The sequence below is a fragment of the Populus trichocarpa genome, chromosome 11 (assembly GCF_000002775.5).
Source record: "Populus trichocarpa isolate Nisqually-1 chromosome 11, P.trichocarpa_v4.1, whole genome shotgun sequence".
Lineage (NCBI taxonomy): Eukaryota > Viridiplantae > Streptophyta > Magnoliopsida > Malpighiales > Salicaceae > Populus > Populus trichocarpa.
Window position 1 is genome coordinate 8,394,831 of NC_037295.2, and position 14,221 is coordinate 8,409,051.

General features: G+C 33.8%; 1 protein-coding gene across 2 annotated transcripts; it reads left to right on the forward strand.

The window, feature by feature from the left end:
* Positions 1-2,523: 2,523 nt before the first annotated feature.
* LOC7483594 (zinc finger CCCH domain-containing protein 19) lies at positions 2,524-14,170 on the forward strand. 2 transcript variants are annotated; one of them, XM_024580970.2, is made up of 11 exons: positions 2,524-3,158; positions 4,774-4,853; positions 5,352-5,533; positions 5,961-6,846; positions 7,819-7,931; positions 8,356-8,415; positions 9,187-9,237; positions 9,722-9,792; positions 10,088-10,338; positions 12,875-13,282; positions 13,402-14,170. In XM_024580970.2, exons 1-11 carry the CDS (start codon positions 3,061-3,063, stop codon positions 13,974-13,976), a joined length of 2,775 nt encoding a protein of 924 aa, XP_024436738.1. In that variant the 5' UTR covers positions 2,524-3,060; the 3' UTR covers positions 13,977-14,170. The 2 variants fall into 2 exon arrangements, with proteins under 2 accessions (XP_024436738.1, XP_024436739.1); XM_024580971.2 differs by lacking the exon at positions 5,961-6,846 and having other exon boundaries at positions 2,525-3,158; positions 7,806-7,931.
* The last annotated feature ends 51 nt before the right edge of the window (positions 14,171-14,221 follow it).

Sequence of the window (14,221 nt, forward strand, 5' to 3'; positions counted from 1 at the left end):
CTACACCATTGTATGGTCCTTTCTTGCCAATTGACACCACAGCGGCCATGACGCCAGCCTAAAGAGGCCAACTCATGCAACCTTTAGTAGCCAATTTTGACAGTTCATGATGGTAACTTTGAACCAACAGTTGGAATCATTTCAGGTCGAATCAAGAGCCAAGATTTGGCACTAGTAAAGACAAATTATCCCTCTTCCACCCCCTATAAAAGGTGAACGATTATCGATATTTTAGTGATAAAAAAAACATGTTATTGGTGTTTAGTTGTTCCATTCGATGAGATAAGTTCCATAGAAGTGTTTTTTACCCTTTATCTTGCTTGAAAATGTAGATTGGCGTTGAGAAAGAGAGTTTTTCTTTTGTTAGATTTTGTGTTTTTGACTAATTTAGAAGTGTTTTGGGCTAAAATATTAGTTTATTAGGTTTCTAAGAGTTTTTTTAGGTGTTTAAAGAGGTTTGTTGATTTCATTGTAGCTTTCCTCACATTGCATTGTTCACTTGAACAATGCAAATAATTTTTATTTTCTTCTTGTCCTTTTAGTAATATTTATTTTGGTTATCAATTTTTTTTTAAATTGTCCTTATAAATTAGGTTAAATGAGATTTTGGGCTCACAATTTGTTTTTAATATCTTCTTATAAGATTCTCGTGGTGTTAAAAAATATCTCGACATTAAATTAGTGTTCAATTTGGGAAGATAAAATTCAATTTTATTGATTAAAAAATTAAAAGTTTAAGGATCAAAATTTACAATTGAAAAACTGCAGCCAATTTTTCTTCTTTTTAATTATACATGAGGCATTTTTTAAAAAACAATTGGTGCCTTGATTTTTCAAGTTTGACCCCTTTTTTTCAAGCTTTTATGTTTTGCTCCAAAACTTCATTTTACTCATATTTTAGTCCATGAGTTTGAGAAATGAGAGAGAGTCGCTAGAAAATAGGAGAAGAGAGAGAAAGTGAATAGTTGTCCATATTCTACTGATAAAAATATGATATTGATGTGTTCTATTTGACGAGAGGAGTTCCATTGAGGTTTTTATTACCATTTATCTTGCTTGAAAAAGTTAATCGAGGTTGAGAAAGAAAATGATTTTCCAGTTAGATTAAATGTTTTCGAATAAAGAAAATTGGTTGAAAATGAGTTTTTAAGTAAAAAAAAAAGTTATCCCAACTTTTCAAGAACCTCTCTAGTTGCAAAATTCTATATTAGCAGACAACATGTCATTTACATTAGGTTTTTTCATAAATATAATGGGTGGATAACATGTCATCAACCCTTTAACATAATAATAATAAAAAAAAAGCTGGATGTGCAAGCCAAACTTTCTTTTTTATGATAAGGTGTGCGGGCTCATCTAGACCCCTTTTTATTTGGATTAACATGTTTTGTTTTTTTTTTTATAAAAAACAATTAATAGATTTGTTAAAGATTAATATGAGATTTTAATTTTTAATTTTTTTTAACTAGGAGCATAGCTTTTTTAAAAGTTATATTGGCAAATGTTTTTTTGTGCAATCCTTTAATAATGTTTTTTTATTTTTTTATTTTATTTGATTACTATTTATATATATATATATATATATATATATATATATATATATTGTTTGATTTTTTTTGTTTGTTTTTAAAAAAGATTATAACATTATTATTTTTAACATTAATGAACATTATTTTTCGCAAATCTTCATAATAATTTTTTTCTTAAAATCTTTTTGGTGGCTTTTTTATATATGTCAATTTTTATTGTCATATAGTTAAATAAAAAAATAAAAATAAAAAGATTTTAAAAAATAAGTTTTTAAACACACCCAGAGTAAAGTCTTAATTTAGGCTAACGAGTTTAACGGATTAATCCAAGTTAATTAGAATTGATATAAAATATTATCGTTTTAATATATATATATATATATATATATATATATATATATATATATATATATATATATATAAAAGAAGATAAAGTGATGTCATTTTAAAATTAAAAAAAAGGAATCAAACTAGGTTACATTAGATTAGCTACTATCCTATTCAATTTAAGCAAACGCTCGGGTCATAAAGTCTTCATGTTAGCAAAATAATATAATTTTTTTTTTGCATTAGCTATATTTATTCATTAAAGAGAAAAATCAAGAAAGAAAAAATTATACTTGTAAAACATTTTGTTTCAATAGAATTTTAATCATTATTTTTTTAAAAAAATCATTTATTGCTATATAATTAAAAATAAAATTTTAAAAATATATGATACGAGATTAAATATTTTAATTTACTAATGTTTTAGTTTTTTAATTTTATTTTTAATTATTGTTAGTAAATTTTTAATATTTATTGATGTTTCTAATCCTTAATTTATTTTATTAAACATTCCATTAAATTTTTAGTTATTTTTTCTTTTATCAAAAACACATTAACAATAAATATATTTATTTACTTTTAATTGTTTTTTAACCAGAATGGCAGTTCAATTGACTAGTTATATCGTTAACACATTGTGTTTTCACTTTATCTGATATGTATAATAAAAAGCTTTCTTTCAGTTCAGCTTCTGAAAAAAAAAAAAAAAAATCTTTGGCACTTCCGAAACATCACCAAGCCTGATACCGAACAAGGCATCCATCACCGTCTTCCTGCAGCAAAGGTTCTTTGCTTGACAGCTTTGAAACGTCGTCCCCGACCCCCTTCCCTCGCGAGGTTTGGCTATGCTCTATAATTGCCTTCTCGGAGAAAGAATGTAGCCGGCTTTGAAGCCGTGACCGCACCCATGGCATGATGTTTTAAGATCGGTCCTAACATGGTTTGCTAAGAGTCTAAAAGCCAAAAGTATGGGTTATTTGTTAAGTTCACCGATATACTTTACTCTTAAAAAATATTTCCTTTAATTTTTCTGTAACGATATATTCTTTGCGCCTGTCTAAGTCACTGTGTTTTCCTGATCAGAAACCATATGGGTTATGACCCATCTAAAAAAGTTATCATTTTGACTGGTTAGTGATGTGGTGTTGTTGCCTTGGGATTTTGGGTTTGTAGAGAGCAAAAAGATCAGAGGTTTGGTAAAGAAATGGGGAGAAAAAAGAAGGTTATAAATAAGGATGAGTCGGCAGAGGGCTGCTGTTTTGTTTGCAAAGATGGAGGAACTCTACGGGTTTGTGATTACAAGTAAGTTTCTTTCTATGTTGTTGCAAGTTTTTGTATGCATTTGAGAACAAAAAGAATGAGATTTTGTCTGTTTGCAAAGATGGTGGTCTCTCGGAATCTGAGATTTGGGGGTACCCCATGTGTTTTCTTCTTTATGATGGTAGGACCCCAATTTTGAATTTTTTTTTTTTGACTGTTTAAAGTGCAAACTGCAAGGTCAAGAATCAAGATTAAGCCTTTATCTTGCTTGGAGTTCATGATGATGAGCTGTTCTGTCTTGGCACATTGTTGATGGGATATATGAGTTTGTTTATTTATTAGTTTATAGTTTATTATTTTCAAAGAAAAAATATTTTCCTTCTTTTAATATACCAAATTCTTTTCCACTGATTGGGATGTTTATTTGTGTGGACGAGTAATCCTCCAGATGCCACAACATTGTTTACTTGTCACGATTTGACAATTATGTTTTATCAAGGCACATGCATCGCATAAAAACATGTGCCGGTCCATCTTCAAATTCTTTGCAATATTCACACTTTGATTCTTCACTATTCATCAATGTATGTCATGGGGCCGATTAGCATGAAGGGTACATTTTTTTTTTTTTAGCTTCTGAGAAAAAAAACACGAATAGTTATCATATATGCTACTTGTAGTGTATTGTGAGTTGTTGATGGCAATTTTTCCATAGCAATGGTTGCTTAATACTCCCATGGTTGCCTGGCATGGATTACTATCGATTATCTCAATCTCTTTCCTTATATGAACATGCTTGCAGATTACGTAATCCAGGTGGGTCGAATCATCATTAAATTCCTCTATTCGAAAATCATATTTGTGTCAATTTGTGCCAGTGTCTAGTGCATCACCTATATGAATAAGAATGCATGAGTACCCTGGTTCGTACACCACGGGGCTTGTAGCTCAGTGGCCTTGGCAGGCTTTGCCCTGCCTGAGTGTCCTGGTTCGAGCTCTCGTGTGTACCCAGCACTTGAGGGTTTAACTGCTGTGGTCAATTCGTGTGACTTGTTCCGTTCCCGTCCCGGGTTCGACCCTTTATGTGTACGCCTGTCACCCCCGCGGTGCCTTACCTGCTCCTGGGCTTGCAGGATGTCCAGCGGGCCGTGGGGAATAGTCGTGGTGCGCGTAAGCTGGCCCGGACACCCCACGTAAATCAAAAAAAAAAAAAAAAAAGAATGCATGAGTACAACGATAACGTAAAGCTATACGAGACATAAGGAAAATCCGTTTATTTCCGTGTTCAATCACTTGTGCTTCACAAAATTGTTCTTACTTGCAAGTGGGCATTCAGAGGGGACCTCACAGAGCATTATTATTACCTGAAAGTCATAATGCTGAGTATAAGTATGTTGCCTCGTTCGCTTCTAGTTTCTCCCAATAGCTTAACTGGATTATGTAATCAGCAATTCCAGTTCCTTTTTAAGGTTGAGACTTGTCTTAGGTGTACTTGCAAGATGCTTGCTGCACATGGACGTGTGTCTTGCATAAGCTTGTACATCCCATCTTTTTTTTTTTCCCGTAGTTCTTGATTAAGAACGATGATTGTTAAGATTCTTACATTTTTGTGGTGCTGGTGGGGTTGTCTATTCACCAACTATTTTCTTGCTTTCAGAGATTGCCTTAAAGCTTATCACCCTATCTGTGTGGAAAAAAATGATAATTTCTTGGAGAGTGAAGTTCCCTGGAGCTGCAGTAAGTTGCTTATTTTACATCTATTCATCCAGTGTATTGTCCCAAGGAGATGTAAGCCTAAGAATTGCTTCCTTCGAGTCAATTCATGTTCCTGCCTTGTCTTTCTTCTTCTGTTTGAAGATTTGAGCAGGTCACATAGTTTGTCGATTTTCATATTTTTATTTTCATACCATGTTTATTCTCTCTTATGGTTTATTAAAACAACTTGGCATCAATACTTAGAGTTGCCTTAAGCACTTTGCATGTGACAGAGGACTTCTTTTTGGTAACTTCACAGATGTGTTTTATCTGTGATAGAACTTCTTTCTGATTATCGTAAACCATCCGGAGTAGATATTAATCCTCCATCATTGTATTAGGACAGTATTGGTACATTTCTTTTGTTAACAAAATAGACTTTCAGCACTCTGCATCTTGATCTTTTTTTTTTTCCTCTGTATGATTGTATCATTTCTGGAATATCTGTTCAGCTTCTAACATAATGAATTTAAATATCAGATTGTCATTCTTGCTTCATTTGCAAGAAGACTGCAACGTTCAATTGCTTATGTTGTCCAAATGCTGTATGTGGGTGCTGCCTCTCTGATGCTAATTTAGCAATAATTAAAGCGAAAAGAGGATTCTGCTATCACTGTTTAACTCTTGCTGGAATTTTAGAAGGAGTAATAGACTTGAATGAGGTATGCATTGTTTCTAAAATGAATAAATGTCTGAATTTTGTTAGTTGCTTACTTGGGCACTATTATTCACCATGTTGCTTATCATAAAAAAATGCCCTGTTTGAAGCTAGATATGCTACTAGGACTTGAAATATTCTATTCTGCAGTTATTTAAGCAATTCAAACTCTTGCTTGGATAATATCCATATTGTCCTTTATTTTCAAATAAAAGAGAAGATGGAATGTGACTATAGATCAGTGGAGTTAATTGGTATGCTCATATATTCAGTAGTTTCCTAGTAGCATTAGAAGGTTTTCTAAGTAAAGGATGAATATAGCTGTTATGGAAAGCTTCTTTATTTCAGTTCTTCCGTTTGACCTGTCCAAATCTAAGCTTAGCTTCCTTATTCCTTTTTTTCTCATTGTCTGTATGCTTTATGGTCCACAGCCGAAGGTAAACCTCAGCCTTCAAGACTCCTATGAGTTTCTGTTCAAGTGTTATTGGGAATTTATTAAAGAGAAAGAAGGCATAACTTCAGAACATGTCAAGTATGCAAATTATCTCTTGAATGGCAATAGGAATTATGACTCTAATTTAAGTGATAATTATGTTGAAGAAGGAGAAGGACTTAGTGATTTTGAAGATCAACTTACCATGACTTATAGATTGAATGATGTAAAAGAGCATAAACCAAGTCACAGTAGAAAGAGAAGCAAGGGAAAGCCATATTTAGCAAAAAGAAAGGAAAGATCAAAGACTAAGATGTTCCTTGGTTGGGGATCAAAATGCCTATTTGAATTCCTTACATCCATTGGTCAGGAAACAAACAAAGAATTATCACAACATGATGTGACCATTATTATTTTTGGGTATTGCAGAGATAACAACCTTCTTGACCCACTGAAGAGAAAAAATATTCTTTGTGATGAAAAACTACGCTCCCTTCTGGGAAGGAAGTTTGTCAATAAGAATAGCATATATAAGCTATTGACAAAACATTTTGCCGAGAATTTGGAAGAGTCACGGAATGAGTTTGTAAACAGCTTAGAAGCAGAGGGTCAGAATGCATTATCACCTTGTAAAAGGCAGAAAAACTCAAGTTGGGAAGGAAAGTCTCAGAATAAGGAAGTAGTTTCAGATATGCAACGCAGCTGTTTTGCATCTGTCATACCTAGGAATATCAAACTTGTCTATCTGCGGAGGAGTGCACTTGAGGAGCTGTCAAAGCAGCCAGAGATCTTTGATGCTATTGTAATGGGTAGTTTTGTGAGAGCGAAAACTGATCCAAATGATTGGATGCAGAAAAACTCTCATCAGCTCGTGCAAGTGATAGGTAATGATCCCACTTGCATTTTTTGACTCAAGTGATAGTAATATACGTTTCAATTCCATTACTGCTCAATAAACCATCGGTTTTAAATGCATTAACCTTCCTTTTCAGCTGAGGATCTTTTGCATAGCCCTGTATTGTGATCTTTTGACTTGGTCATGTATAGTCAAAAGTTTAAATCATGTGGCTTCTTTGGCAACAACTTAAGCAGCAGATGCTTCTTTTTTCTTTATGAGCAACTAACGATTTTCTCTGAAACATAAAATGTGTGAAATATGTACAGATATAGGACTAGCCAAGGGTTCCTGTAAATATATCAGGAAGTTCCGGATCGCATAAAATACTAATTACCCAATTAATCGAAGCATATTTCCTACTAGTTACTGACCTTCAATTCTCACTTCATTGCTTCCATGCCTGCAGCACCCTACGGAAGGCCGTGTTGCTTTCATCTGATCATCAAAATCTGTAGAAGTAATTTTCTGCATCTCTAAGAACTATGTGAATGCAATTGCTTTGAAGTAAGTGAAACTTTGAAGAAGAATTTACTTTACCACCAACTAATAATTTAACTCAGGTTCACTAATTTGTTCCTACAACACTGAAGAAACCTGATGATTTGAGATGGGTAGCACCAAAAATCCAGTTGAAATCAGTGTCAAACTCGAGTAATTCTGTGCTTCTCATTTTAGTTGTTTAGATCCTACAATCCATTTATCTGAGATGAGTAGCACAAAAAATCCAGTTGATTTCAGTGCAAACTCTAGTAATTCTGTGTTTCTCATTTTTTTTTTTTTTTGTATCTTACAATCCATTTAATATGTTGTTTTATCTCTGTTTGTTCAGATATCAAACTAGATAACAAGATAGAATCATTGTTTAACTGTGGAAGAGAATGATTTGCTTACAATTTTCCTCTAATTAAAAATCAACTTCTCATTTTTTCCCCTTAATGATTATAGTGTACAACTACAGGCATAAAGAAAACTTCAATAAATGGAGAAGTGAATTCAGATATTCTCCTGCAACTTTCTAATAGAGTGTCAGATGTATCGATTTCCAAAGTATCAGAAAATGATTTCTCTGAGGTATGCAATTTGATCGTCTTTTTAACCATATTGAATCTAGCAATAAAATAAAAACACTATAGTTGACAACTTATGTAAATTGAGAAGACCAGTCTATTCATGACCTTTATGTTATCAAACTAAATGTGTTTTTTATCGGTTAAATTCAACCACATTGACAAATATTCGAACTATAGGCTATTTTCTAAGAGAAATATTTGGATTTTTGGAGTTGATTGAAATCCAGAATTATATTCTTGGAGTTGCCTACTTGCAGGGATATTTTCCCAGTTAATCATAAAATATTCTAACAATTGGTTTCAAAATGATATGTTCAAAAATCAGAATTTAAACCCTCTTAAAACATTGAAAGTCACAGCACTTTCTGGTTTTCCATTCCCTTTTTCAAAGGTAATGTACTGGTTTGCACTTTTTTATTTTGCAGGAAGAGTGTCAGGATTTGCATCAGAGAGTGAAAGATGGCCTGCTTAGAAGGCCTACTGTTGTAAGTTTTTCAATTGTTCAGTAATTCAATTTTTCAAAACATCATTTTTTTTAGCAAGAGGAGTAGAGTATTATTGAAAACTTTGCCACAGTAGATTAGCTTCTACAATTGTGCCAACTGCCATAGTTAACTGAATTCTGCCAATGGAATGGATTAATGGAGTTGTGATAGCATTGATACTTAGAATTTATGCATGTTCTTCTCATAAGCAACTTTGATGCCATGAAGAAATTTTCATTAGATACTTCTACTTCTGTTTTCCTCTAATTTCTCACTTTTGATGAGGACCAGCTACTAATCTCCCTGGTACATGATTTTCTTCTCTTAATCAAAACTTGTCAAAATGCATACAATTGGCATAAAGTTTATTAGCCTGTAAATGCATATCTACTATACGATCATTAACTAAAATATATCTATGGTTAACTAATTGGTGGGGCTTGAGGAATAGTTGACGCCATACCTAGTCAAAAAAGGATGCTATCCAAACATGTTTCAAGTTATTGTAGTAAAACCTGACCCATTGACCCTTTGGCTTTTACGGTGATATGAACGTGTTTAGCAATTGTCAAGTATGAGCATTGAGTTCCAACAGCATTTCTCCAAAAAGATGTGTGGCATGCCGATTTTAAGATGTATGCATTATGTTTCTTTTTCTGATTTTAGGCAGGTAAAATATGTTTGTCTCTGGATGGTATAATCTGCACATTGCATGCTGTAATGAGGGTCTACTCTTATACCAAGATCTGACACAAATCCTTTGATTGACAGGCAGAGTTTGAGGAGAAGGCCAGAAGTCTCCATGAGATTATAACAAAAAATGTACGTAACTTCTGACAAATGTCTAAATATATAGGTATTGCAATGTCTTAAAGATAATGGATGAATGAAACAAATGTTCAAAACATTAAACAAATTAATAAAAGAAAACAAAATATGGAGCAGCTGAGAAGGAACAAAAATTTGCTGAACATAGCCAATGAGGTGATTACATTGAGTTATATGAAGCTAATTTATTGGTGTATTCTCTGAATTTGAAAGTAATAAAGATGAGTGCTAATGTTTTTTTTTATGACTTTTTAAATTCAATGTCCATTTGGAATGGATCAAGCAGCTTTCTTTCTTTCTTTTTTGGTTCTTGTGGAAACTAGAAAATTCTTTTGTTGTGTGCATAGCTTTACTAAAAAATGTTTTCCAGATGATTTTCTCTCATTCTGTATTTTTTTCTTGGAGGGTTTTGTGTCTGTGTTTGGTGCTTCCCTTTTTCTGATTTTGCTGATTTCTTTGTCGCAATGAAATATCCTAGTGGATTGCCAAAGAACTGGTTGCACTATCAAATCTCATTAATCAGGCAAATGAGAAGGGATGGAGAAAAGAATATCCTTTGATGATTGTGATTTCCTGCACAATTGGGGTTAAATATGTTGAATTCAAGCAATGACATGAACTGCTCATAACATTTTTCTTAACTCATATATTCTATTATTTGGCAATTGCACAATCGAAACACATTAAATAATCTTTCCTTTCCTTTTCTTTCCTTTTTGGGTGTTGGTCAAGGGTCACGTATGCCTGCAGGTCAAATGTTAAGTGGTTGATCTCCAGAACAAATAATTTACTGTACTTATCTCAATTTAAAGGAAATGTGACCCTTAACCATCATATTGCATACGTTTTCTGAGTACTTGGACAGAAAGCTTCTGCTTCAGACACCCGTAGAACAAACACGATTGTTACAAGAGGTTCCAGAAGTAATTGCAGATGAAATAGAAGTTCAATCTGCATGTAAGGACATGTCTAGGAAGGATGAGCAAACTGACTTGCCAAAATCAGCCCTTAAAGGGACATCACCACCTCCCAAAAGAAGTTCAGAAGGCATTAAAGGTTCTTCTTGCTGCCTGGATGATGGAGCAAATGGTGCAGGTTTTCTAGTCAGCTCATATTTCCTTATTTCCATAAATAAATTCTACGAACTATTGCCTCTTCTTTTATTTTTTTGATCCATGGAAGTTCAGGTTCTTTTTGTGTCTCATATGATTTGGAGGTGAATAAATTTATATCAAAGATAACCTGATAGATTATGACAAAAATTTAAGGTTCCTGAATTATAACTGCTAGTCTGGTTCAGGATTTTCTACTGTTCTATTGAAATACATTATGCTCTTGAGAAGATTTAAGACTTTGTGCAGGTTGCACATTTAGCTGAAGTAATTTTCTATAGTTTTTGGTCTAGGCTTCATTTTACAAGAAATAGAGACATTGTCGGTGAAAACTCTGCTAAACTAATCAAATCTGGTTCTGCTCATAAAGATGATCAAAGCATAGAAATGGAAGAAAGAGGTTTGATTTTGATTTTCTATCTTTGGTAGATTGGTTTTGACTTCTATTTTGTGACATTATTAGTTGGGTACATGGGTGTCTCACTCATTCTCGTTCTCAATCTGAAATCAGAGACTCTCTCTGGGAAAGATGTCTGAGTAAGCCTGTAAAAAATTCATATCTGGACAATTAGAGACCAAAAATGTTAAGCAAGACCTTATCCCAGTTTCACATGGAGAATTTCTGTTATCTCTATAAGAGGGATGAGATCACATGATTAATTATTTGAATTATATTCACTTTGTGAATTGTGTTCTCTCTTGAATCAAGATGCATTGATAGTTTGTTATCACTACAATCTTTTTGTTTTCAAGGATCTAAAAATTTGGGCGGTGTTATTTCATTAATGTACCATTCTCGTTTGAAAGAATAAAAAATCTGAACTTTTTTGTTTTTCCTTTTTTTTTTCCATGGAGTGGGATCATATATTGGGAAAATATTAGAGAAGTACAACTTCTCTACTGGGGCAGGGGCTTTACAGCATCAACAATTTAGGAAAGTGAACACAACTTTATCCATTTGATATATAAGTATCATTATGAATTGTTTATGTCCCAAAGAACAAAGATTGAGTTATTGGTTTCTGACAAACAGCCAAAGAACAAAGGTTGAGCAGTCTTCTTCCTGTTTTATACGTGAAACATTTTTTTCTATTGCAAATGACATTTTTCTTCCAAAATAACTTATCATAATTTGTATTGTTGCGTCCAAGGGTGTGCATTCTTTTTTCTTGTGCTTTTGTACTTTTTCCTGTCCTTTTCACTTTCATACTTCTCTTATTGACTACTGGCTAAACTCTTGCATGTGCTAGATTCATTGTTCTTTTATTTTTTGGGTTTTGTTTTTTTCCAGTGATTCATCTACCTGGCATAGAAACATATTGGTTGTATGCAACTGCATCAGTGCTTTTATATGCACACTCACACTCTTCCAAAGTTCCATGGCATGTCTTGCAAGTTACTCTCATGTTTTTTGTATCTTTGAAGGGGAACTTCTTCTAATAGAAAGGGGAAAACATGTTTTTCCTCTAATCATTCAACAAGTTTTTTGTCATTTAAGTCTTTTCTAACCCAAATTCACTTAGGAAGTTCAAATGTTTAAAACAAAGCTCTGCAGCAAGCCAGAAAAGGGAACTTACATTCATTAGTTTGCTTTTTTGTGCCTGCTAGATAAGTACTTGAGAAAGCTGTATTTGAACCTTTTGAGACTAATTGAGTTGTGAAGTAAATGAAAGCAAGCCAATAAAGCACCATACACCATAGCTTGCAAATGGGTGCAAGTCCCTTTTTTGGAGCCGCAAAAGTCAAAGCACAAACAATATTGTATCTACCTAAAACACTAAAATCAAAGTGATGAAGAAAAAAGATTGAAGACGGACTAACATGATTCAAAAGATAGAAGATATACTGTAAGACATCTTTAGACGATGACAAGTTTAAGACTAGACAGTCATACTACATTCCCAAGCTGCAAACAGGGCTTTAGTCCAGCTCGGAATGATTGAGTGCATCAAATTGAAAATTCATGGGCTTCACTTGAAATTGCTTTGTTGCTTAGTGCCAAAAGCAGCTAAACAACTCTCATGATATGTGTTTTCTTTGCTTTTCTATTTTCCTATTGGCCCTTGATACACTTGCTCAATGTATGGTATTTCCCTTGTATAGGCATTTTGCATATCTCTTCCTGTAAATGTTACAACTCTCCCTCACATCATAAACATTGTTAACTGCCTTAAACTGTGGGCTGGGACAAACAAAATGCCATATTTTCGTTGCAGACATTGTGTTCTTTCAGAAATAAGTTATCCTTTTCATTATTTTCTTTTCCTTAACCATCACGTATCTGGGGTGCTTGTATTCATTTTTCATCCATGGTTGTTTATCTACGTTTGCGAAGTGACCTTAACCAAGTGAAGAGTTAGAATTTGGTGCAGTCTTTTAATGAATTTCTAATTGTTTTCAATTTAAATTTTGAAATAAATTACCGAGTTATAACTGTCTCAGTGATATGGCTGTTTAGTGTTTACCATGATATTTTTGGGGATTTCAAAAAGTCATGTTGTGTTTGTTCCAAATTCCAGCGGAAAAAAAGCAGTTTGAAGCTTTTGAAAAACTTCAACATCAATCACGCACTACAACTCGTGATGGTAAAGATGGTGGCTTTATTCAGACAGGGAGTAAGCAGTATTTTGAAGAGTTGAACAAAAACCGCTCCAGAGTATCCCAACCCAAAATAGTCTCGGGACAAACTCCTGGTCCTTTTTCTGAAGGCATGCCCAGTGCTTTTCTTCCACTAAAGCAATGTCAACCTGTTAACAGTATTTCCAGAGATGAGCAAAATGAACAGGTAGACATTGAATGTCAAAACAAGGAGCAAGGCACTCCAAGAGATGGATCTAATGAACCAAGCGAACCAAGATTTAAGTTGATTGTGTCGAGCGATAATGATAATGGAGAGCAAGATCCAAGTGCTGCAGCTAATCATACTGGTGAGTCAGGGATCGCTTACCTCACTGTAATTGCAGTTATGTATCTATGATTCTATCTTTAAATTCCAGATAATTTAGCTAATAATATCTTTCATGCATATTTATCTTTATATGGGCAGATAAGCAGCATCATAAAGGAGCTGCATTGGAAGTAAATCATCAATTACACTCTCTTCCTGATGATACTCAAGATGGTGGCACTCTTCGGACGGAGAGGAATGAAGGTTGTCAAATAAAGCATACCAATACTAGAGCAGTCCATGCTGAAGCCTTTACAGCAAAAGTTATTGCTTCTATTTCTCAAGGCCGACCCAATGCCCTTCCACAAGAGCCGTATCAGCCTGCTAATGATATATCTAAGACAAAACAAAATGGACAGGTAAATGTTGCACGTGAAAACAAGAAGCAAAGTGCTCCAGCAGCTGATTTAATTGTGTTAAGTGATGATGAGAAGGAAGATGCAAGTGCTGCAGCTAGTAAGCAAAAAACCCAGAATTTAAACTGCTCCATATGGAATTGCATGAGTCCAAATGGTATGAAAACAGGGCCTTGGTCAATGTTACTGCTTAAGGAATGGAGTGATAGTGATTCCTGTGTATTAAAATGGAAGGTTTGGAAGAGCGGTCAGAGCCCAGAAGCAGCAATTTTTCTAAATGATGCCCTCAACCAGGTTTTCAATAGAAGGAAATGTTGACGTTTTTCATTTTTCACCCGGTAACCAACATGAAGCGTCCAAGCCAAGATAAAGTATTTCTTTCCGAATAACTAATTTACTCACTATTTTATGTTCAGATTTTGGCATGACGCTTTCATATGTACATAACGCTTATATTTCAGAAAGACTAGCCTCGATCACTTCACTGCATGCTTAGCAATATTCTAACTTCATACATGCGTGTTCATCGAAAACTAAATTACCAAGTTACTAATGTTCGATAA